General features: G+C 38.9%; 1 protein-coding gene and 1 long non-coding RNA gene across 9 annotated transcripts in view; both read right to left on the reverse strand.

Annotated features, from left to right (window-relative positions):
* sec31a (SEC31 homolog A, COPII coat complex component) overlaps positions 1-19,403 on the reverse strand; it is a 29,029-nt gene extending 9,626 nt beyond the window's left edge. For 4 of the 8 annotated variants that reach the window (XM_038286980.1, XM_038286979.1, XM_038286977.1 and 1 more), the window contains exons 1-20: positions 19,193-19,403; positions 17,060-17,139; positions 15,856-15,979; positions 15,554-15,752; positions 14,250-14,345; positions 13,972-14,112; positions 13,741-13,883; positions 12,654-12,753; positions 12,348-12,509; positions 10,399-10,551; positions 10,098-10,322; positions 9,934-10,008; positions 9,808-9,849; positions 5,960-6,223; positions 4,525-4,636; positions 4,242-4,420; positions 4,024-4,150; positions 3,805-3,950; positions 631-804; positions 319-552 (exon numbers count right to left, since the gene is read on the reverse strand). In XM_038286980.1, the coding sequence (XP_038142908.1) occupies positions 319-552; positions 631-804; positions 3,805-3,950; positions 4,024-4,150; positions 4,242-4,420; positions 4,525-4,636; positions 5,960-6,223; positions 9,808-9,849; positions 9,934-10,008; positions 10,098-10,322; positions 10,399-10,551; positions 12,348-12,509; positions 12,654-12,753; positions 13,741-13,883; positions 13,972-14,112; positions 14,250-14,345; positions 15,554-15,752; positions 15,856-15,979; positions 17,060-17,138 (2,775 nt within the window). In that variant the 5' untranslated portion in view covers position 17,139; positions 19,193-19,403. The remainder of the gene's footprint in view (positions 1-318; positions 553-630; positions 805-3,804; positions 3,951-4,023; positions 4,151-4,241; positions 4,421-4,524; positions 4,637-5,959; positions 6,224-9,807; positions 9,850-9,933; positions 10,009-10,097; positions 10,323-10,398; positions 10,552-12,347; positions 12,510-12,653; positions 12,754-13,740; positions 13,884-13,971; positions 14,113-14,249; positions 14,346-15,553; positions 15,753-15,855; positions 15,980-17,059; positions 17,140-19,192) is intronic. The other 4 variants (XM_038286983.1, XM_038286982.1, XM_038286981.1 and 1 more) reach the window with 1 other exon arrangement.
* A 1,879-nt stretch (positions 19,404-21,282) lies between these two features.
* On the reverse strand, positions 21,283-22,378 carry LOC119784780. Its single transcript, XR_005280976.1, has 3 exons — positions 22,224-22,378; positions 21,798-21,847; positions 21,283-21,400 (listed from the first exon to the last, which is right to left on the reverse strand). It is a non-coding gene; the product is annotated as an uncharacterized LOC119784780 (long non-coding RNA).
* Between the last annotated feature and the right edge of the window lie 2,124 nt (positions 22,379-24,502).

A 24,502-nucleotide genomic window follows, 5' to 3' on the forward strand; every position in this document is an offset into this window, starting at 1 on the left:
CTACACCAATCAAACCACTTCACATTCTCTCAACCTCTAGCTAACCTAGAGCGGAGTCAACCCACAGCATCATACCACCTCCATTTTGCCTTTTCTGCGTCCAGTGGGATTTATACTGAGACAAAATCACACGTATGTTGATTGTACTGAACAAATATCTGCTCCAGATTGCATTTTGTATCAGTATGCACCATCAGGATCTTTGTTTGTAAAGAATATATTAAAAAACACATGCACTGTGTTCCATCAACTTCTCAATCATTTGTTAATTGAATTTGGTCTATTGGTTGGTCAGATGATGATGCAGAGAAAACGGACCGGCTGGTAATACTGTGGCTGAGGTGGGGCAGAGGGAGCTGTAGGCGCCGGCGCTCCTGCAGCAGGTTGAGGGACCATCGCCGGCCGGACCTGGGAGAACGGAGGCTGGGGAGGGGCTGAGCCGTGCTGAGCTGGACGGCTGGGCAGCTGAGAGGCAGCTCTGTGAGTTTGTGCTGGAGCCGCTTGGTGCCCCAGAGCCCGACTGAGACGATCACGCAGCTGCTGCACGGCAGCCTGGATGGATGGAGTTAGAATTAGATTTAGCTGAATTATAATCCCACCTGCAGCTGCTTTCTAGAATGAGTTACACACCTGGTTGGTGTTGTCGGGCAGGTATGTGATGGCGGTGGACAGGCTGCCCTGAGAGGCCAGCAGGCTGGCGTACTGACTCATCTTCTCAGCCAGCAGGACGCCGATGGCGGCGGGACCTGAGCGCTGGGTCAGCTCCACAGCTCGACGCAGCACCACCACCTTCTCCACCAGGTCCTGAGACACAGAAACCAAAATATGTCAAAGAACCTGATACACGCAATGCTCTGTTTCTATCTGAACACTGGTTTCTATGAATTTTTCAGTCTTTGATAAACGCTAAAAATACAAAGATTAGCTGCTGTTTGAGAGCTGTTTATAATCTTAATGATATGCTGCTGTTACACCGAAGGCATCCTTACATTAAAGGATTGATTTTATAGTTAGCTGAAATTCAAGGCAAAATCAAAAACTCAAACGATGCAGAAAATATTCAATGGATTTTAAAACGGGCAGCTCCACAGCGCCCCCAGACTCAGCAGGGCCAACTGGTATAACCAGATTGCTAACATTTAGTACACAGTTTGAAAGTCTTTTGGAGGTGCACCCTAAAACCAACAGGAAGGCAGCCATTTTGGATCAGAGGGCAAATTTAGGGGGAGTGGCGGCGTGGTGGTTAGGGCATACAGCTTGAAATTCAGAGGTTCTGAGTTCGAGCCGCAGTCCCACAGACTGCCACTAGGGCTATCTGAGTAAGACCCTTAACCCCTCACTGCTCCCCGGGCGCCGCACAATGGTGTAATGACAATTAAAGCTGAAAAAAAGTTTTTTTTTTTTAAGTCAGTTGGAGGGTTTCAACGTGTCAAACTTTGTTAAACTCCTTCTATTGACACACTCAGGAACTTTTTCAGGACAGTGAAAAACAAACGTTGTGTGATTTATCCATTTAGGGTTCCCTACAGCACCATTAGAGATAGACAATACATCAGTCAGACATTATTATTTTACTCTTCTTGTATCTGCATTGGCCGATATGTGAATCGATTATTAAACGCATTCAGCAGCCATGCCTTGAAATCATGTGAAGCACATTATTGCTGTTCCCTTCATTTGCCTTCCATTGTTAATGTGTTGTTTGATTTGTTGAAGAAAATCAGTATCGACTCCAAAAATCAGCCCAAATTGTCGGTGATTGTTAGACTGATATCAAAATGAATTATTGGCATTGGCCTTAAAATGAACATATATTATTAGATCTGTAGTGCTTGTATCCTAATTCTTTGTCTCCTTATTCCCCCCCTTCATTCACAGGACAAACTGGACTGTATCACACTATAACCAGCCAATTTAAAGGGATCAATGATTGGTTGTAATAATTTCCCTACGTTATTTGAGAAATATTTATCTTTTATTCAAATAAGATGCAGTGAAAACACTGTGAGCCATTTAGTTTTTAAAAATAAAAAATAAATATTGTCAGGCGGAAAAAAAAGGATTTTTTAAAACTACTTCTTTAAAGGAATAGTACACCCAAAACATGATTAGCCTTCATTTTCTACTCACCCCCATGCTGAACAACACCCTGGAGTACTTTTTTGATATCTCAAATGCATCTGGAGATCTGGGAGGCTTCTTGCTGTCTGCTGACATTCAAATAATGGAGGTCTATGGCGCCCGAGACAGAAAGGTCCATAAAAGTCCACAAAAAACGTGTCAATATTCCTCCATACTGCTCGTCCAATGTATTCCAAGTGTCCTGAGTGGGTAGCATCCAGAATTTACTCGAAACGAAGTCATTTAGAATGTTTTTAGAGCAAACAGTAGTGTATAGGATTTCCTAAAAGCGCGTTCATGAGTCTACGGAAACCGCGGCAGACCAAACCAGACGAAAGTGCGCATTCAGCTCGGCAAAGAACTCATGCTCTTCCTCAACACTGAAGTCCTCAGACATTTTTCTTTCGTTGTTCCTTTCTTTGCACAGGTAAACAGCACATTTCTTCTTCTACGCTTGCATTATCGGCAGAGCAGACGCTGAATGCGCACTTTCGTCTGGTTTGGTCTGCCGGCTTCCGTAGCGTCGTGAACGCGCTTTTAGGAAATCCTATAAACTACTGTTTATGCTCTAAAAACATTCTAAATGACTCTGTCTCGGGCACCATAGACCTCCATTATTTGAATGTCAGCAGACAGCAAGAAGCCTCCCAGATCTCCAGATGCATTTGAGATATCAAAAAAGTACTCCAGAGTGTTGTTCAGCATGGGGGGGGGAGTAGAAAATGAAGGCTAATCATGTTTTGGGTGTACTATTCCTTTAAGGGCTGGTTATCCTCTAGCAGCAGTGAGTCGCAGATATTTTTTGATTTATGCCCAATATTGAAGCTTGGTCTGCGCTATGTTATTCCTCGCCACAACCAAGAGGGACAATCAGGAACTAGCTGTGGGTCTAGATACGGCCGAGGCCGTGGGGAAGTGGGGGCAAGTTTGGAGGGGCATGAGGGTGAAAAAGAGCGGGTATCCAAGTGGAAGAAAGGGCCCAGCGTTCTCGCACATAACAAGCCGGTAAGGTACGAAACACGAAATATGCATAGTGTAGAGTAGATGTACCAATCAGAGGCCTCCGGACTGCGGACACCTACAATTACAGAGAGGTGCAGCAGAGTGTCTGCGGAAGGGGCGGGGGCATATCTGCGTTAACTGCGACACACAGAGACAACCTGGTTCCTGAGTATAAATCAAACTGAGTATAATGAGCCTAAAGACTCAGTTATAAACTGGCACACAAATATCTGCTTTTTTTAAACCAACATTGGTTATTTTTACAATTTTTTAAATGTTTACTTTTGTACGTCGCACTTAGAGGATACCCATGTGCTCAACAGATATTATCTAGTATTATAAATATTATTTTCCTTTTATTATTATCATTATTACCTCTAACTAGGTGCCCGTATTGAACACAATCTGATTATTTTTAATTAAAGCAGAACCAAAATGATGTACAAGCCCCCGGAAGAATTGTGACGACAGTGTCCTTTATAAAAAGGAGAGTTAGTGAAAACTAACTTATTTTCCTCATCAACACACTATAGTGTGAGTTGATTCATTTCAATCCTGGAACATATAAGAAAGGTTCAGCTGTGGTTAAAAAAAAAAAAAAAAAGTTAAATATTTTGGAGTGAGATTTGTCAGATTGTTACAAAGATAAAAGAGATTGCTGATGTCAGGAGGAAAGCAAACCTGCAGGGAGAGAGGGCACTGCCCCTCCTGAGCTCTGCTCCAGCAGGACACCAGCTTCTCCACGTTACCCGCACATATGTAGCACAGACAGGCCTGAGACTGAAGCTGGGTGTCCTCTGATGCCTCCAGTCTGCTGCCCAGAAGGTCTAACGAACAGAAGCGGAAAAGGGCGTTAGATGGTCGCTGAGAGACAGAACAGAACTCAAGCAAGGTACTGACCGCATAGGGAAGAGAACTCCTCAGGCTGAGCATAGGTCATCACCGCAGCCAGAGCCTCCCTCCAGTTCTGCAGGTTACACGTCCTCAGGATGTCGTGCCAGTCCCTCATGACCACGGCACTGATCAGCTGCAGGACAGACGCACACTTCCATCATAAATCATAAGCGGCCTTTGTTAAGGGAACTCTTACAAACACGGTTTGTTCCTTTAGAAGTCACCTTGGTGATCTTGCTGTTGGCTTTGTTGAAATACTTCCTCTGGGTTTTCTCCAAGAGGTCGGCTCCTCCGGCGATCGCCAGGATGATGCTGTCTGCCATCCGGTTGTCATGGAGACAGAGCTCCACAGCGCCCTCGAAGTCTCCAGTCAGTAGAGCTTGGGTGATCAGCCCGTCCACATCTTGTAAAGAGAAAAATGAAAGTATTTTTATTAGTATTTTAAAAGTGACTCCTGCATAGAAATGATGGATTAGATAGAAAAACCTCCATAATAGTGGTTGGTACCTTGGCTGACACTGAGACTGACTCCTCCTGCAGGAGTTGGAACCGGAGGTGGGATCTCTGCTGGCGTCTTAACGGGGCTGCTCTCCTCCACCTCCACGTGGGCCGTCACCTCCTGAAGCGTTGAAAGAAAAGACTTTTTCTACACAAAGCTGGAGGCTGCAGATTAATTCAAGTGACTTCTAAAAAGTGAGGGCATGCATTTATGCAAGGCTCTTTACACTGAAGTTATCAACACTGAATTTTGACTCAAACTATGGAGTACCACAGGGCTGAATTCTGGGGTCCCACATATTCTAATTCCCACATGGCAGAACTACCTGAAGCAATCAGGAGAGCCCATCCTAAAGCTCCAACCTGATAGGTCTTCTGGAGACTAATAATACCAACAAAGCACTTTAGAGCTGAATTTTCAAGACTTAGATTGACTTTATAGTTATTCAGCTGTACATTTGAGATATATTTTACTGAAGGCTCCAAATAAAAATAGAAACTATATAAATATCTGCACAATTTAAAATTAAATCATAAAATGTACATATAAATGAAACCAAAAAAAATTTTCAGAAATACAGCAGCAAACTAAAAAAAAAAAAAGATTTTATATGAACAGAAGAGTGAGACTATATTAATGGTGCAATATGCGTAGTAATATAACACCTAATTTTTTAAGTCTCTGCATATGTTTATATTTCACAGTTGTTAAGTTGATCTAATCTTTTTTTTCCTTCTTTCTATCAGTTTTGTGCCCATTTGTTTAATCATTTTTTTTTTAATCTGTAAAGTGTTTTATGTCCATTGGCGTGTTTTGTGCATTTTGGTGGACACTTTTTCACACAAAAAAAAACGTTTCTTAGAAAGTTTATCTGATCAGGCATACCGATCAGATGGTTCAGGTGTTAGGAACCATCCTCAGCAAGAAAAAACATGCGAACCAAAAAGGCTTCTGGCGATACTGGGCCCAAGAATGGGGAAGATCTCGAGGCTACATGTTGGATATGAGCCTTTTGAATTGAAGCATTCATCGTGCAAAATTCTAAGAAGTTATTTTCAATGCAAAAAATAAATAAATAAAAAACGTAATTTGTTTTGTTTGAAGGAACGCCGTGCTGCTTCGTTATGAAACACTGACGCAGCATATTCACTCAAACTAAATTCATTTGACAGAAATTCACATTGAATCATTTTCCCTCAGTGGCTTCTAATGGGGACTTTTTAGCGACGCGTAACAACCTGAACATTTTGCACTGAGGCGGGCAGCAGGAAAGAACCTGTACAGACTTCCCGCAACAGTTGGCATCCTCAGACGGTCAACCTTCACATCTAAAGGGACGACATTAAAATCCCCTGTAGGAACCTGAACTGGGCCCTTGCGGTCTGTTTCAGTGTATCTACTAATAATAAATGCAGCCTCTGATTAATTTGTATTAAACTGTACATCATTAAGAGGAATCTCCTCCTCTTCTTCCTGCTTCTCCTCCTCCTCCTCCTGGTCCATGTGTGCGTCCAGTTGATTGTCCTGAACATCTTCCTGTTCTGCTGGCTCCTCGCTGTCTGGATCAGGAGTGGAGTTCAGCTCCAGCGTAGCTGCAGGCAGGAGGTTTGAGGCGGCGATCAAGTCGAAAGCTGCCTCTCGAGTGTCGGCGGGTGGCGCCAGGCTGAGGTCTGCTATAGGCTGCAGGGAGGCAGAACCGGAGTCCAGCTGCAGATAAAGAAACAACTTTAGGAATGACAAATTGGTGCTCGGCACAAAGCTGGGTGTTTTTTTTAATTTTTTTTTTTCATTGCAATGTCTAACTTCATTGTGTGGAAAAATCTGATTTAGTTGAAAAATACAATTATACTGGTTTATATTGTAAATTTACCCGAAGAGGATTCATGTTACAGGGAGATGTATGCAAACATTGGTTGAACAGAGGGACCAACAAATGGTAAATGGTTCTGATGATTAGTATCATTCATGTGAGATTCTGTTTCATTAAGACATCCAGGAAGATAAAGGCTCTCCAGAAGCAGCACAGCTCCTTTCTTGCCTACAATTAGCGCTGTTACTGCTGACTCTATAAGGTGAAGGAGGAGGAGGAGGAGCTAGAAGTGGGCATTAATCTAATCATTTATAGTTATTGTGACAAATTTCTTCTCATGAGACAAAATTTTATTTTTCGTCTAAGCTAAAGATTCTCAAACTTTTCAGCCCCTGACCCACAAATTCTTTCTTTTTTCTGTCTTAATGTTGGCAGTGGGCTTTATGCTGCCATGCAAGGCTTTAAACCTGGGTTTGAATGGAGACTAAGCCATTCTAAAGCACATATCAAGGAGCTCATTCTGAGCCTGGATCCATATTTATTTTTGATTCTGTTCATGGTGGGGAATCCTGCTTCACAGCAGCAGGTTGAGCCAAACATCCTCTAAATGTTCAGGGTCATCTTTGAGCACCATTTCACTTTTCTGTCACCAGTTCACCACAGTTCTTCCAGCAGTCCACACTTTCTCTGCTCTCTTTTTCTCATCATCTTCTTCTTCTTTCCCATCGCCCGGCTTGCCACAGGTTTGCCTGCTGTGTCTAAAAGTAGCTAGCAGCGTGTAGCCTTGTATCATGTGTAGCATGGTCCCGACATTCTGGATGGCTTTACCATATTAACAGGAGAAGCGGCGCAAGTGAAGTTAGAGGCTGTCATTGGACAACATGCGGTTGGGTCCGTTGTAGGTACCAGATCTGCTCGGGACCTGTGCCGGCCAGTTGCCATATGATATAAAACATTGTGGTTGCCCAGACAATGATATTAACATCACGCAGCGTCCATTAGCGTATCTACAGAAAGATGAAGTTTTTACTTGATCGATAAAAAAAAAAAAAAATCTGTTTATGGTGAACAAAGTAACTGCAAGACTGTGATATAAAGGGGGAGAGATGGGCAGCACTGTGGCTACCTGTGCTCAGTAGCTAACAGTTAGCCTTTATTTAGCTCGTTCAGTTAGCCATTTTAAGCTACACTACCAACCAACCAACCAACCTTTAAAGTCGTAGGGAAATCATATTTAATTTATTCTGGCTTAAACATGTATATAAATGTACTCTCTATCAGACCACATTGTCCCAAAATTTATATATATATATTAGGGCTGCAACTAACGATTATTTTAAAAATCGATGAATCGGACGATTATTTTTTCGATTAATCGATGAATCGGACAAAAAAGTATTTTTTATATTAACCTCTTTATTCCAAAATAAACATTTTAGACAGAACAAACAAGCACACAAGTACAGGTTGCTCATTAACTGTACCGGTGCAATATGAAAAATAAATGTTTGTGTTAAAACTACGCAAACTTACATGAGAAATGTAGCTGTACATCCACACAATATAGGGTACTTTGTTTCATAAAGCGCAAAAAAAGACATTTTTGTTTTTAAAAGCCCCTAAGGGGTTCAAACAATAGGTCCCCCCATTTCAACAAATGAGTTTTTTTAGACTAGAAGAGTTCTGCCTTTTAAGACAGGAAAGTATAGCAGTTAAAGTTGCTGCTTGAGAAAATACTGAACCATAGAGATAAAAATAGCCCTGTGATTCAAATTATAAATTGTATTTGGAATAAAAATGAGAGAACTAGGGGTGCTAAAAAACACATCCTCCAAAGACAGATATTTACATGGAAATGTGGCAGATAATTAATTGACATATTACTGATCTTGCTGGATTTTATTCTGCTTTACTTCCATAAATTGCAGGATCTTCTTTACTTTATCTTTGCCAGAAGATTTAAACTTTAAAAGCCTTGCCCTCATAATTTGCAAGTTAATTTATTTATAAAGAAAATATAAACGCTGCTTAAGCTAATTCAAATGAAATTAAAAGTAAAATAAGTAGCCAACCTTATCACTGTCTGTAACCTACTAACACGGTAAGGAAAGCATCAGATGAGCTACCTGAGAAACTAACGTAACGTTTCCCCACTTTAAAACCAAACAAACATGGTGGTTCCGTGCCATGTTAATTTCTTTTGAAAAAAGTTGCATGTTATCACTTTTTTCGCTTTACAAAGCGCAGGCTATTTTAATTATTGTGATCAATTTGCGCCGTCAATCCCGGTGCATGCGCGCTTCATTTGCAGTCTGGACGCTGAGGCTCTGACTGCAGCGCTGAGAAGGACTCCTGCGGGAAAACGCGGTTGGGATGGGGGAGGCGCCCCACGGCAGAGTAGGAACGATACATGCTTTCACGTAAGAGTCTCCAAAAGCCGCCAGTGACACCGAAAAAAGTCGCCAGATTTGTCGCTAGAACGCTTTTTTGAAAAATAGTCGCTGGAGGGGTCTGAAAAGTCGCTGAGTTGGCAACACTGCACCTGCGGCGCTGACTCGCTCTGCCTTTTTTTTTTTCTTCCTCTTTCAGTCAAGAGGCAGTGATGACGGCGCGGCGGATGACGCAATAATCGCGCGACACAACTAATCGATGATGAAATTCGTTGCCAACGCTTTTAAAAGTCGATTTTTATTGATTTTATCGATTCGTTGTTGCAGCCCTAATATATATTAAAAAAAATCCTGTCTTAAAATCTGTGTATTTATTTGTTGTTATCTCATGCAGGCCATGTAGTTATACATCAACCTGAACACCTAAATTCGCTCAATCATATATCAACTGTCAATCAAATTGTTTCGGTCATAGCATCTTGATTCATATGTTGCAGCTAATATACGCAACGGTTGAAATAATAATCCTTTCCTTTCCCATTGAGTTCCGTCCCAGTGCTCTTGGGGATGGACGTCTGTGTCTTCAGCAGGCGTAGAGCTAACAGAACTGGAGAAAGGGCTCAAACATGTACGGCTGTAAGCCTTCTACATCAAACCAAGCTTCTGCCGCCCTGGCGTCCTCTTCCACAACATCTTCATCCTCGTTTTCCTCCTCTAAATAAAAAAATGTATGATGGAGGAGACTCATCTTCGACCTCCGACACAAAACTCTCATCCCAATTAAATTTTTCATTGGGAACCTACAAGCACTAAGTTGGCAACTAGCAACAATCAAACTTGCTGGCCAACCTTCCGTCAAAACAATCCTGCCCCCTTGCTAAACAACCAATTAAATCCACTTTATTCACTCGTGTAAACTTATGCACATCTCTGGAGGATTCGGGATAAAAAGTTGGAGCAGCCCTTCCTTATTGCAAAACTTGAAAAAGTTTCACCACTTTAAGCCTCATAAAGAGCCTCAGCATCACTTACAGTTGAATTATTAGCAGCTATATTTAAAAGAAAAACTTAGCACAAGTGTTTCAATTTACCTGAGGGGTGTCTGCAGGTTTCTCCTCTAAAGCTGTAGAAATCTGTAACACAGACACGTTTGTCAAAAGACACACAGGAGAAACAAAGACGCTTCCATTCAACCAAGTCTCTATGCAGGGAGTTACCTTTAAGGCGACCTCCTCTTTGTTGTAACCCAGGAGCTCCAGGTATCTGCTGCGGACATCGCTTTCAAAATTCACCTGACAACAAGAAAACAGCCCCCTGATTCCCAGCAGACTGTTTGTTTCTAGCTTCTTCATTTAACAACAGAACTATTTGAAGCTCGTACCTTCAGGAAGGACCAGACTGTTCTCTCAAACTCGTTGTCAGCTGCACTGATCTTCTCCTGGCAGAAGTCCACAAAGCTGCCTGAGCTCAAGGTGGCCTGCAGCTGATCGGAGCGCTTCAAAAAGTCAGTTTCTGTGACAACCTGACTGATGTGAACAACATGGGATCCTTGCTGCTGAGGCTGCGGAGGCTTTGCGTTCTCCAAAGAGACCAGCTTCCCTCCAAACTGGGAGGAAACAGAAAAAGCACAGTGTGAATATTTACCCGCTTATCCCAAAACTGTGACGGCAGATGTAACTCACAGCAAAGGAGGCTCCCACTGGCCTGCGGATCCACTTGGGGGGCTTCTTGAGGGGGTTGACTGTAGCTGGAGCAGTGGCAGCCTGAGGCAGCTGCAGCGGAGGCAGCGTTTGTCCCGTCCCAAATGGATCCATGTTCCCAAAGGAGTTGCTGATCTGAAACAGGGGAGACAAGACAATGAAACCACTAAGTGGGAAACGCCTCTCTCCACCTCCACTCCAGCTGGAACCACTTTCTGATTCTCACCTGTCACCTTTTGTGCCCACATTTGATAAGAATCACCTTTCAAAGGAGTATGTCTAGTGATGAAGTTAGTAACTCATAACTTTCTAAGACTGTTAGTAAGAAATCTTTTTTGCAAATAGTTGTCTTCGGGCACATGTTCCCATTTGCTGAATAAGTTCACCACCAATTTGCTTCTACACTATACCACGCTGAGAGTAGAAGGGTATGACGAAATGAGGGGCTAAGGCGACGGCGTCAGCTGCTCACATGGAGGTACATGCAGGTGTTTATAAATAAAGAGCAACACAGAGAGATGGTGATTAACATCACACCATATTTCATCTAAAAAGATACCTCTAGTTATGGTCCCTGTGATTGTTTTTAGTTCTTCTTATCTTAAGTCATTCTTTATTGTTTATTGCTACTTTAAAGGTCAAAACAACAACTTTTTTTTCAAAACAAAACTTTTTTTTTTCCAAGTTTAGAAAGTTATCCAAAAAGTGGATCAGAGTAAAAGTATTATTTTTACAAATATATTATATATATATATATGATGCTGCTAACAAAGGGTTAGCATTAACATTAGCTAACCTGGAGTTTAACCTCTAGCTATCACCTTTAATATCCCGTCTAAAGGTACAAAAATCATTTTACAATATTTTAGTGGGACTTTACCTAAAAGGAAGAAAGGAAAACGTTTATCTGTTTTGTAACAAAATTATTCATAGTTTATTACAGGTTTTACAACACCAGATATCTGAAAAAAAAGTATAAACAATAAGATTGGTCAAATTGGATAAAGAGCTTTTTCAAATACCAATTTTCAATTCCTGACAGATTCTCAGCTGGATTCAGGTCTGGGCTTTGACTAGGCCACCATAACACATGAATATGCTTTAAACTAGACATTTCTAGCACAGACTGTTATCAAGGATTCTCTGTCTATGTTGAACATCCTACCTAAAAAGATCCCCACATCATGATGCCTCCACCACCATATTTCTCTGTGAAGATTTTAGTTCTATGACGGATTTTTGGTTCAAGTTCTGAACTACTTCTGCTACAAGTAATTAGCATCATTCTTTGTATCAATAAGATAAAAAAATAATAAATTTAATTCAAACACATGCGAGACTATACAGATTTTTCATTTTTTAAATTTCTTCTTTTTCACTACTATGCAATCCTGTTTTTCTCTCCTTAATTAAGATACCTTGTGGCTCAGGTACTTAGAGATTCACTTCCAAACAGAAACCCCACATTCATATGTTCAGGTAACACAGAGTACATGTCAGACTTAATAATATTACTTTAGCGATAGTTTCAAGGTGTTTGCTTTATTGTATATCTCGTACCATGTCTTTTGGTTGTGCTGTTCTTTTTTTTTCCCATCTCATTACAGGTGTTGAAGCAGACTGAAAATGTTTTGTCATTGTCTCCTTCCTATCTCCTCTTTCTTTCATCTTTTGTCCTGTTTTTTTTCTTTTTCTTTTTCCTTCTTCTTCTTCTGTTTTTCTGCTCTACTTACATTGCAGTGTCCATATGAACTGTAAAACTCCCTGCATAATTATAATAAAGCAATTTATATACATGAAACAAGTGGAGCAGTATGGCAATTGCCATACCGCTCCACTTGTGAAAGTAAAATCTGTTGGGCTCCTTTTGGCATCAAGACAATTATCCTTATTGCCACCTTGCCAGACAGGACACCTTAGCCCGGCCTCACCTGATCTGCATGTCTCTGGCTCTGCGCCTGGCTGCTGCCTCCCATGATGGAGTAGATGTCGATGTGTCCGTCGAAGCCTGCAGCCGACAGCAACGCAGGGTTCCTGGGGCACCACAGGATGTCGAAGCACCACTGGCTGCTGGTGGGAAGCTCATACAGAACCTGCAGAAACCATCAATCATCTTCCAGCATCAATCAAGCATTTTATTATGGAGAGCTTTTAGAGCAGCCTCCCTTAGTGAGGTTAACAATCCTCAGAAAACTGAGACTGACACATATTCACTCAGTGGTGCGTAAAACTGTTACCTCTCCTGTGTTTGGATTCCAGCACAGAATCCGGCTGTCCTTCCCGCAGCTAAGAAGCAGCTCAGGATCAGCCAGACTCCAAGCGATGGCCAGGACTCCCCTGTCAGATCAAGAGGGGCAGACGTGTGCTTTAATATCCCTTTGAAAGATTAGGGTGTTTGTAATTCCCTACTTTTACCAAATAACACGTATGCAGGGAGCCACATTGTTCTGGTAGCTATGAAGGTTCTGGCATAACTGTGGCTAAATGTTCAATAGTAAATAAAGAAATTATTTTGTTAAAATCCTGCTTTTTACAATGTTCAATAATAATAATTAAAAATAATGTTTTCATTTCTTAAGTGTAACCATCTGAATTTCTATGGCAGAATTTAACAGAAATAGTTCCACCTTTACTTTCAGCCGTCATCACAAAAAACAAAATATCACAGCAGTTTCCTCTTTTGGTCAGATTGCATTAATAACAAATGCATCAATAAATAACATTCAGTTGAAGGATAACCTTCAAAAATGCTCTTTTGTGGGTGAAAATGAAACAGATGAAAATGAACAGGTGGAGATGGACATGGGGGATTGATTTAGCCGTTCATTCATCTGTTTTATTAAACAGATAAAAAGAAATGTAGAAGAATTCTCTGCTTAAAATAAACCTTTATGTATTTCTGGGTTGTCGTTTGTTTTGGTGAAAAAAAACGGAGTAAATACAGAAGCCATAGAAGCTCAAGCAGAGGGAAGTACATGGTGCAGCCTTTAGTTTTGTGTTTTTGTACCTCATCACCTGACAGGAACTCATGCATGATGTTGACATATTTATGACACTCCTCAGCTTCTGCAGTAGCTGTTACACACTTAATGAACCAGAAGAAGCTTCCCGGTCGCTTTTAATTAATCTACTGCATGGCTAGATGGGACTAAATCTTACACACTGGGGGGCTTTGAAGCAAATAAAGAAAAAATAAATGATTTGTTTGGTTTGATGGAGGAAGTTGGCCAAATTTAAACCGATGGCATGTATCTCTCTGAGGCGGATGGTCTCTACAGGAATCAATACAAGCTGCCGAAGAAAACATTTAGCAGAAAATCCTACCGTGTGTGATGCTCTAAAATCTTGAGAGGAGAGGTAGCAAAACGCAAATCCCACATCTGGATGACCGGCATCCGGTCGTCCTCTGAGGCCAAGACCAGCTGAGTGGCCACTTCAGGGTTCCAGGCCAGCCCAGAGCAATGCATCTGCAGGCAGAAGCACGACACCACAGCAGTAGAGTAAGAAAACGCAGCCGCTTCACCGAGTTCCACGTGCGCTCAATGGAGGACCTACTCTGTTGCTGTGGTCGCTGACTTTGATGATGAGGTCGTTCTTTCGGAGGTCCCACACTGAGGTTCTGCCACTAGGACTGGCAGAGGCCAGGATGTGCTGGACTTGTTTGTTCCACGACACGCAGCTGATGTCCTCCTGAGGCTTTAAGCAAAAAATCAATCCGATATTTAAAGATATATCGACTCCTTAAAAAAAAAGAGAAGTCTTTAAGTTCCAGGTTGAACCTGGAGCTTTACAGCTGTTCTCTTTATTATTGAGCACCAATGTTGTAAATGTACCTGTGCTTTAGGTCCTGGTGTCATTGGAGATCCAAAATTATTCATGTCCCAGATGTAGATTTCTGATTCGTTCCCTCCAGATGCAATCAAGTTTGTCTAAAAAAACAACAACAAAACAAAAATCATCACAACCAGAAGCTTTAACTAAAGAATCCCTTCCTCTTAAACCTTCATGAGCCTCAATAAAAGCAGGAAAGTTTTTATTGAGTTGTTTCTTTTTTATTGGACAAAAAGAAAAAGGTGGTGTATAAATGTTGAGGGGAAAGAAAGTTTTTTATATAACTAGGCTGAGCGATTCAGCTTAAATATCAAATCTTCAATTATTTTCCTACCGTTCGGATTATTTTTATTTTCTCATTTAATTTTTAAAATATAAAAAAATACAAATTAAAATACAGCTTAAAAAAAGCAGGATATGTTTTAACCTTTCCCTCTGGGAGGCGACCTTTAATTTAAAGGTCAACAAAATTCAAGCTGTGAAAATACTTGAAAAACAATCATTAATATAATATTAACAATAAAAATATAAATATATATAAGACTAAATGTTTTCAGCTAGAGGTTTTAAGAAGAGAGCAAGTTTATCGGTATAATTCAAATCTAAGAACAAAAAGTGATGAACTGATGTTTTGCTGAGCTATTAAAACCCAAGGAGTGGAATGGTGGGAGGGAAAAAAAAATCAAAATTTTCCAAAATATTAATCTTCATAAACAAAAAACTTTATAAATGGATAAAATATATTAATAAATGAATGGTTAAAAGGGGACCAAATGAGAAAAGATTAAAGGGAAGAGTTTTTAATAGTTAACACTAGAGGGAAGCATCGATTGCAGGTTCCCGGTCAATCTTTCTCATCCCTGATGTTTAAAAAGCCTGACATGCCGATTCCGACAGATACCTTTTTTTCAAACAACTGACACTTTCAGTTGTTATAAAATCACCAAAACCCCTTAAATATTTCAATCTTTTCTTACTGAAATGCATTAATCAGAACCGTGAAACCATAAAAACTTCTGCAGTTAAAGCTCTCCGATTGGTTCCCTCCAGATGCTCTCACATTTTTTCCATAAATTTATTCAGCTAATAGAATCCCTCCAAAGCTCTCTGATTCTTTCCCTCCAGATGCAACCAAAGCATTGATTTTCAGACCTTTGCAGAAACAGATTAGATCTGTGGAAAAGATCGACTTTACATCTAAGCATCGGCTGATCTCCCAGGATTAAGGAAATCAAGGCTGATAAATTTGTCGGGCCGATCAATCGGTGCACCCATAGTTAACAGAGCCGGTGGGAAAGGCTCTCACTTGGAAGTGGTTGACGTCGAGGGCCCTGACCGGCCCCGTGTGTCTGTCGCTCTGAGCTATGATGACGTCGCTCTCTCCAGCCATGATCTTGGCAGAGTCGTAGAGAATGACGTCCCCGTTCTCCCCGCCGGCAACCAAGACACCAGATGGGTAGCCCTGGGCGTCCATGCCGAACGGACCCCACACCAGTTTATGATATCTGTGGAAAGATGAGGAGGGGCAAGAAGGCGTGACTGTGTAAGAGAGAGAGTTGGCAACATAAAAAAACAAAGTTGGCAACAGTGATGGGGAATCTTCTCAACCTGTGAGCGGAGGAGAGGCTGCCACAGGACTTCATGTCCAGAGACGGATCAGCCAAGTCCAACTCAAAGAACTCTAAGGAGGCATTGGTACTGAAGGAGGCGTCCAGTTGTTGAGCCGATGTTCCTGCAGAAACAGAACAGTCTGTAAACATATAGGTTTCTTGAAAACTAGCAGGGTTGCCACGATACTACAATTTCAAACTCGATGTCCGTACTCAAAGATATTGGATCTCATGGAAATAAAAAACGGCAAACTTTTAATAGTTTGTCGTTTTTTATTTTCATGAGATCCAATATTTTTATGAGTAGGCATAAAAACATAAAAAAAACTCCCTTAATTAAATCTTGACATGGTTCATGCTTTCTCAGCACAACCACAGATTCTATTAGTTAAATAAATGTATGGAAAAATGTAAAATAAATAAACTAAATATAATAAAATTTGAAAATATTTTTACATTGTATGATGTATCGTTCTATTGATGTGTAAATAATCGAGGAGAAATTCAATTAGTGCTGCAACTCATATCCCTATTTTGCTAATTAATTAATCTGTCGAGTATTTTGTCGAGTCTAAAGTTTTCCACATGAGTTCTCAAAAGAGCATATTCACAGACTCATTTTTTTATCTTAAATGCAAAATATTAATAAGTTTTTACAATTTTGATATGATTACTGCTCTAAGTGGGTTTCTCTATCAGCTAATGGCATATTGAGAGTCTCTATACTCCAGTTAACAATTAACCGATTGCTAAATTTGTTGACGGTTATTTCAATAATCGATTAATCAAGATGATCCAATGAATTGTTTAAAACCTAAATTAGATTCATCTAAAATGAATGCAAAAAGCAAAAATTTACAAACAACACTAACTAGTATTGTTGCCCTGCCAGATTAGCACTTGAGCATCAATGCTTTTTAGAGTATCTCTTTATACTTTTGACAACCCTAAAAACTGATTTAAACAAATTGCCAAAAACCAAAACTAATCGTTTCGTCTCGACTCTTTCCTTTCCATGTAGCATTAAATACATAAAGGTAAAATCTTTACATAGATCATTTTCAGCAACACTTAAGCATCCAAGACTCCGGATTTAGAAATCCCTGGAAATAGCTAGATCACTCCAGTGATCAGGTTTTACATCCATACAGAACGCTGAATAACAACAGCTGCTGCAGTGGCTCAAAGGTTCAGACTCTAACCTGTTGCCAGGTAGATAGGGTGATGCTGAGCAGGACTCCAGCTCTGGATGGCTGTACGGTTGATCTCCTTAAGTTTCATCCTGCAGAGAAAACAGAGCAGTCCATACAATGAGCTGTTTAGAAATCCGGCAGCTTATTACAAAATGAAAGAAACAAAACACCAGATGTGAAGATCACTTATAACTTCACATCTGATAACTTTTTACTGAAATTAACCGTAATATTTCATATTGTGGTTATTTCCGGTAAAATACACAATGATACATGGTAAAATGCTCAAACAGCACTTTCACCATCCTTTCTTAATATAGAGCCTCAGTGTCAGATCATTTCTTTGCCACAGACCAAACATCTTCTGCCTGAATTGTTTTGCATCAGATTTCTATCCCTGCGTATCACCTTGAAAAACGTGCGTAGAACCTTGAGAAGGTTTAAATGTCCCTTTTACTTTTTCACTATAGTATTTGTGGATTTTGCTTTAAATTCCAAAAAGGTGCTAAATCAGGCACATCGTGAGGAAACTGAGACTAGGTGCTGGACCACAGAAGCATCACACAAGTATTAAATGTAATTATCCAGACAGAAGACCCAAATTTGCAGCCAGAACAAAGATTAGAACTTAAACAGTTTATTCAAAACTCAGGATTTCAGGAGCACATCCGCCGAGGACCAGGGATTACTTAGAGTCCTCCTTTCAGCGGGGATCAGCAGCTTGAATAGAGCAGACTGCTCCTTTAAACAGCTGTTGGGTGACTTGGAGCACAGAGGCAGGATCAAGGTCAGGCTTAATGATCAGGGGGTTTGACAGGAGGCAGAAGACAAGGGGCAGAAACAGGGTAATTGTCCAGAAGGCAGAGAAATCTGATGAGGGCTAGGAAAGAGGGAAAATCTGTGAAGCAAGAGCTTGGTCAGGTAACGTGAAGGGCTGGATACTGCTTGATGTTGGCTTGCAATTATCTGGCCGTGTCTGCCTGCCACAGGCTGTCTTATAACTGCTTAAACACAGCTGAGAGACATGCTGCATATTGCACTGCAGTAGGCAAGAGCTGGAGTTGATTGCTCACAGGGAGAGCAGAGCGGACAGACAGGCCAGAATCATAACATTAAGTTAAAATTAAATGAATTTGAACGCTATTTATCTCCCAAGTGGGTTTATTCACCAAAAGAAAAACCTTACTTTACATTCACTTGCAAAAATGATGACTAAAAATTCAACTACAAAAACTGAAATGCCAAAATAGGCCAGTTCTGCTGTTGAATTTTCGCAGCTGACTGTTTTTTTTTTTTGTTCTAGATGTGAAATTCTCTACAGGAGTTTTTTTCTCAGATGTTTTTTTCCTTTCTTTCCTAATTTCCTTTATTTTCTTACAATTTCTTTTTTCAGGCATTTTTTATTTTATTTTTTGGTAGATGAAGTCAAACTAACAAAAAAATCAAATACAAAATTGCACAAATTAAAAACCCTCTGTTATAAAATAAATGCCTGAACAAAGTTTGATTGTAATATATATATATATATATATATATATATATATATATATATATATATATATATATAATAGTTTGCATTGATCTGCTTTACTGATCTCCCTCCAGATACAACTCAATCAAATCCCTTTCCTAAAAAGGTGCAGAAATCCCAGCAGCTTCTATTTATTTCCTAGAGATATTCACCTAGAATGGCACCAGCTGAAAGGGAAAACTATAGTAACATGTAACTACACCTTTATCACAGCATGTTGTTACAGTTCAGTTTTGTAGTAGTTACGTTGCTGAATAACAGAAACAGACCTTGTTCTCATTTAGCTTCCATAATTAATGTGAGACTTGAAAGAATGAATTGGATTTCTCTCCAGTGCAAAGTCTGATTTGATTTATCTATTAAACCCCTAAGCTAGCAGAAAGCTAACAGCTGATTGGAGGATAAAAAGCTTCGACAGTTACTCCGGCTAAAACAAGAGTTCAAATGTTAATATTTAAACACAAGCTCCCCAGGACGGTGTTAGCTGTTTTTTGGTAGCTTACATGTTGTGTTAAGTTAGTAGAGTCCCTGCAACCTATCCAATGCACAGCTGTAATCGACCTACACACACAAACACACCGAGATCTTATTACTTCTCTAAAGCGGCTTACCTTCTCTTCTTGGCCGCTCCTCACATGAACGCAACACTAAAACAAAGACACAAACGCACAACCTCCCAACTGAAGAGGTTCCCGTTTCGTTTCTAACGGCTGTGCAAACAGAGGAACGGGCTACCGGGTCCCGGCTGCGGACTCTCAGGACAGATTTCCACGTCCCCACTGGTCTCCATCAACGTGGCACTAAGCAACAGCCTCCTCCCACGAAGAAGAACATCAACTTCCGGGTGCACCGTGATTTACCGTCCCCCATTGCTAGCAAGCTACGATAATTTTAAAAGCTGGTTTAGTCCCCAGAAATGAGCTGCTTTGTATATGATTGAAATATACTTTTTCTTTCTTACATTAAAATTAGAATATATTATTATATAATAAATAAAATATACTTTATGTGACAGTGTTCACATTTTAATAGCAGACTGTTACTTTGATTACACTTACACCGATATTCATGTTAGGAAACGAGAAGCAAAGATTCCTAAAAAAAAAAACCAAAACGTAGGCACATTTGATCGTTCTATATGTTTGATTAGTTAATGTCCTTAATCTGAGCCTTTTTATTTATAAAGGAACACATACATTAGGCTAATCGGCAGAACATTTATGTCCCAGACTTTTTAATAGAACCTGACATCCTAGCCATTTCTTTTCGCCTCGAGTAGCTACATTCACGTCACACAAGTGGAACAAATGAATACAACAGAATATCAGTTAGGCAACAGTTAATACATTAAAAACCATCAAATGTAAGATTCCCGAGGCCTATAAAACAATATCACTTTTTTGAGCTTTTGAAATCAAAACAGAACAAAAATGAAACTAAGTGCAATCTCACATTTAATCAAAGCGTACCAAAAGTGACAACTTGACTACTTTTTCAGTTATAACCAGTCCCTGAGACTTGGAATATTAAGTTAAAAATTATTTTTGACTTAATATGTTGCAGGTGATGAAGCAGACTGAAAATGTTTTGTCATTGTCTCCTTTCTTTTTTCCCCCCCTTTTTCTTCTTCTGTTTTTCTGCTCTATTTACATTGCAGTGTCCATATAAACTGTAAAACTCCCTGCATAATTATAATAAAGCAATTGATATGCATGAAACAAGTGTAGCAGTATGGCAATTGCCATACTGCTACACTTGTGAAAGTAAAATCTGTTGGGCTCTTTTTGACATCAAGACAATTAGTCTTATTGCCACATTGCCAGACAGGACACTGTATTAAAAAATAAATAAATATATTTTTTTCCAACAACAAAAAAATGTGTCAATGTACTTTCCAATCGTTTTGGGCTTCATTGTGGTTTCCTTGTGGATTCAAACATGAATTAAATATTTTAAAAACCACACTAGTTGAAGTGTGAAAATGATTTGAAGGTACTTTTTCATTTCTTCAGCATTGTTCTAATTTGCAGTTTTTTTTTTGTGTTGACAAAATAATTCTTTACATTTACTTAAAATCCTGTCACTCGGTTAAGACAAACTGAGTTAAACTAAAATTAAAATACTGTAAACATCAAAATTATTTATCTTAGTTCAAACACCTTAAGATTGAAGTGTTATACAGGAATGAGTAACTCTAATTTAATGCTCTAAGAAACAATTTTAATGCCATCAGGTATCCATGGCTCTCATAACACAGCTAAATTCCTCATCTTTCCCGTCGACAGGCTGCAGCCATGTCTTGAATTCCTCAATAAGCCCAAAGCATATATATTACGATATAATGAAATTGTTTTTAAATAAACCGTTTTAAATGCCACAATAGTCGTATTTAATGAATTTTAATGCCAATTCAGGCCTCAATTAAAAAAAAATTATTTAATGACCCCAGGAAACCCTCAAGCTTTTCTAGTCTAGTTCTCACCAAAATAAAAATCTTTCCTCAGCCTTCATCTCTGGTAAACTGCAGATTTCTAAGCATTTTTAATGATCAGTTCAGTGTTGATTTTTCATGAGTTTCCTATTTTATCTTATGTTAAGCAACTTGCATTACTCTGACTTTTAGAAGTTCTCTGTAGAATTTATTAAGAACTTTCCAAATTCCAAGATGTGGATGTGTGAGAAAATACTCCAGACAATAGAGTGTATTTTATGAACTCATTTTTATTTTTGTTAATTAAACAGAAAACAAAGACTGGTGGTCAGTTTTTGGTAGGTGGTAGTTGTATCAATGCGGTTCAGCTGTGCGACCAAGGCCAATTCTGAAAAGACAATAACAACATGTCAATAAATATATCACATTAAAACAGTTACTGTGAGACATGCAGACAGGCACCCTCATTTCAGTCGTTATCAGTAATCTTTCCCAAACATAAACATGAATGGATCAGATGGGTAGTGATTGATATAATCATTGGGACAGCCATGCACATGGCCAGGCATCCTCACAGTGTCCTGCAGGTTTTGGAGGTTTCTCTGCTTTAGCACAGCTGATTATGATGATTGCAGTTGAGCAAAAGCCTGCTAACCAGCTTTCAATTATAATTTAGCTGTGCTGGAGAAATTAAACCTCTAAAACCTGCAGGATGGCGGCCCTCGAGGACCAACTTTGGAGATGCTGCACGTGACTGAAAAAAGTATCCACGTTTCAATACGTACATGTACTTGAACCCCCAGTGCCTCGCAGGAACACAATTGCATCAGATCACCTGAAAGACAAGCAGATTTTTTTTTTTTTATGATAAACGATCCTGTTTGCTCCTCAATTATCATAAATTTTATCTGTCTGAATCAAGCAATGCAAGCAGGCGCGTAGATCACGCACTTCAGCTACCACGTGACCTCCACCGCGTGCAAGCAGGATTTACAAAGGATGAAAAAATACAAGTAAAACATGTTTGCTTGAACTCACTAGTTGGTTATGCACTTAATACACGTGCCTTTCAAGTTGTTAAAAATGTATCTTTATCAAAATAACCTCACTAACCTCGTAAGACATGTGAAAACAAGGATAAACTTAGCGGGTTGAATTAGATTAACTTTTTTTTAAAAGGACATTAAAAACGAACAACTTTGCTTTCGTACCTGAATGAAATGAATGCGGTTGAACTTTTAGTAAAAAAAAACAAACAAAAAACATTTCCTCTGCGACTCTTCGGTGCCACTTTCTTTCCTCTGTCGTGACTTCTTCTTCTACGTTGAATGGCGGATTGCAAACAGCTTGCATACCGCCACCTACTTCCTCTTCTTTTGGTTTATTGGCGGTTGGCAACAAACTTTGAGCAGCATTACCGCCACTTACTGGTATGGAGTGTGATTCTAGATGTTTTTATCTATCAATCTATATATTAATATATAAATATATATATACTATATATATTTCTATCTATATATATCTTAGTATTTTACTCATCAATATCATAAAGACCATCTATAATCAAATTCTATGAAATAATTTAGTTTTCTTTAAATATCTAATAACTATTTGTATTTGTTTACTCTGTCTTCTGAATTTTATAAAACCATCTTCCTGTTTTTTCTTCATTCCACCTTTTTTTTTGTTGCCATTTTTCCATCAGTTTCTCTTTAATAATACTCTTTCCTTCAGATTTATTTGTTTTAACTGTAAAACTAATAGGATACTAACTCGCCCTCTTTGCCATTTTATCTGCCCTCTCATTTCCTTCTACTCCAATATGTGCTGGAACCCACAGAAATGTAACTATCAAACCCATATTTTGTATTCTGAATAATGTATGAAATATTTCTAATAAAATGTCCATCCTACTATCTGATTGATTATATTTTATACTTAATAATGCAGAGCTTGAATCTGAACAGATTACTTATTTTAACGGTTTTATATCTTCTACCCATTGTAAAGCTAATAATATTGCTAACATTTCTCCTGTGTATACTGATAATCCATCTATTATTTGTTTTCCTATTCTTATATTGAATTCTGTTACTACAAAAGCTATTCCTATTTTCCTATTTATTTTTGATGCATCTATATAAATTTGAATATACTGATAACAATTGTTTAAATGTAACTGTACTGAATAATTATCTACGATATAAGATTAATCTTGTTTCATTTCCATTATTGCCATATCTACTATTGCCTCTGGTAGAATCCATGGTGGTATAATTGATATTGGTGTAGTTAGAGTCATTTCTAAATCATTCATTTTAAATTCTTTTATTTTATTTTCAATTGCCATCCAAAACTCCTAATTTCTTTCTTTTTTTTTTAACAACATGGATTTAAAAGTTCCCGAGTGGGATGATCTAAGCTATTACCTTTTAACTTCAACCAATAATTTATTTCAAGTTTTGTTCTTTTTAAATCTAACAGCATTTCTCCCATTTCCACCTACAGTACATGAGTGTGTAGCTTTATAGTTCACCTACTATAGTCTGTTTTTATTTTTGTGTTATGCAACAATAAAAACAATGCTTTATTAATAACCAAATTTCCCTCCCTATCTCCATCTGTCCCTAAAATTCGTTTAATACTCCATTCTCTCGATTTTTCCATAATTACTTTCCTCATCCTCCCTCTTTCAGTTGCATATTTAATGCAATCCATCAAAACATGATCCACATTTTCTTTTCTTTCACAACCCTCACATAAAGTATTATTTCTCTTATCTAGTAAAAACAAAAACTCATTCAAGTAGGTATGTCCAGTTCTTAATCTAGTATAAATTATCTCTTCCCTTCTGTTTCTTTCTCCATTATTTTTAACAATTACAGTTTTTTTTTACTCTATATAATCTTCTTCCTTTATAATCTTCATCCCATATTTTTTTACCATAATTCTGTTTCTTTCTTTTTAAATATTGATGTACCTTCCCCTTCCCAAAGGGAATCTGATCTATATTCTGCTTTCCTAAAGCCTTTTTAGCTATATTGTCTGCTATTTCATTTCCTCTCACCCCTCCGTTTGCTGGAACCCAGCAAAATTGAACATCTATTCCATACCTAAATAACCTAAACAAACTGAATGAAATTAATTTCTAGAACAAAGTGTTTCCTATTATTTTCTCCTGAATGAATGCTTTCTATTGCAGCGTTAGAATCTGTGCAAATCACCACTCTGTCCAGTCTGACCTTCTCCACCCACTGTAAACTAATAATATTTGCTACCATTTCTGCTGTGTATATAGATAAAAGGTCAGTTAATCTTTTACATACGGAATGAATATCCCTATTCCCACATATCCCTTTGAATTTTTTGAACCATCTGTGTAAATTTTTAAATAACTATAATACAATTGTCTAATATATATGCTAAATTTAAACCCAACTTCATTATGGTTCCATTCTCTTTTCATTTCATGTATATTAAAGTCAACTTT

Source organism: Cyprinodon tularosa, unplaced genomic scaffold (assembly GCF_016077235.1).
Source record: "Cyprinodon tularosa strain WSP-4 unplaced genomic scaffold, ASM1607723v1 ctg233, whole genome shotgun sequence".
NCBI lineage: Eukaryota > Metazoa > Chordata > Actinopteri > Cyprinodontiformes > Cyprinodontidae > Cyprinodon > Cyprinodon tularosa.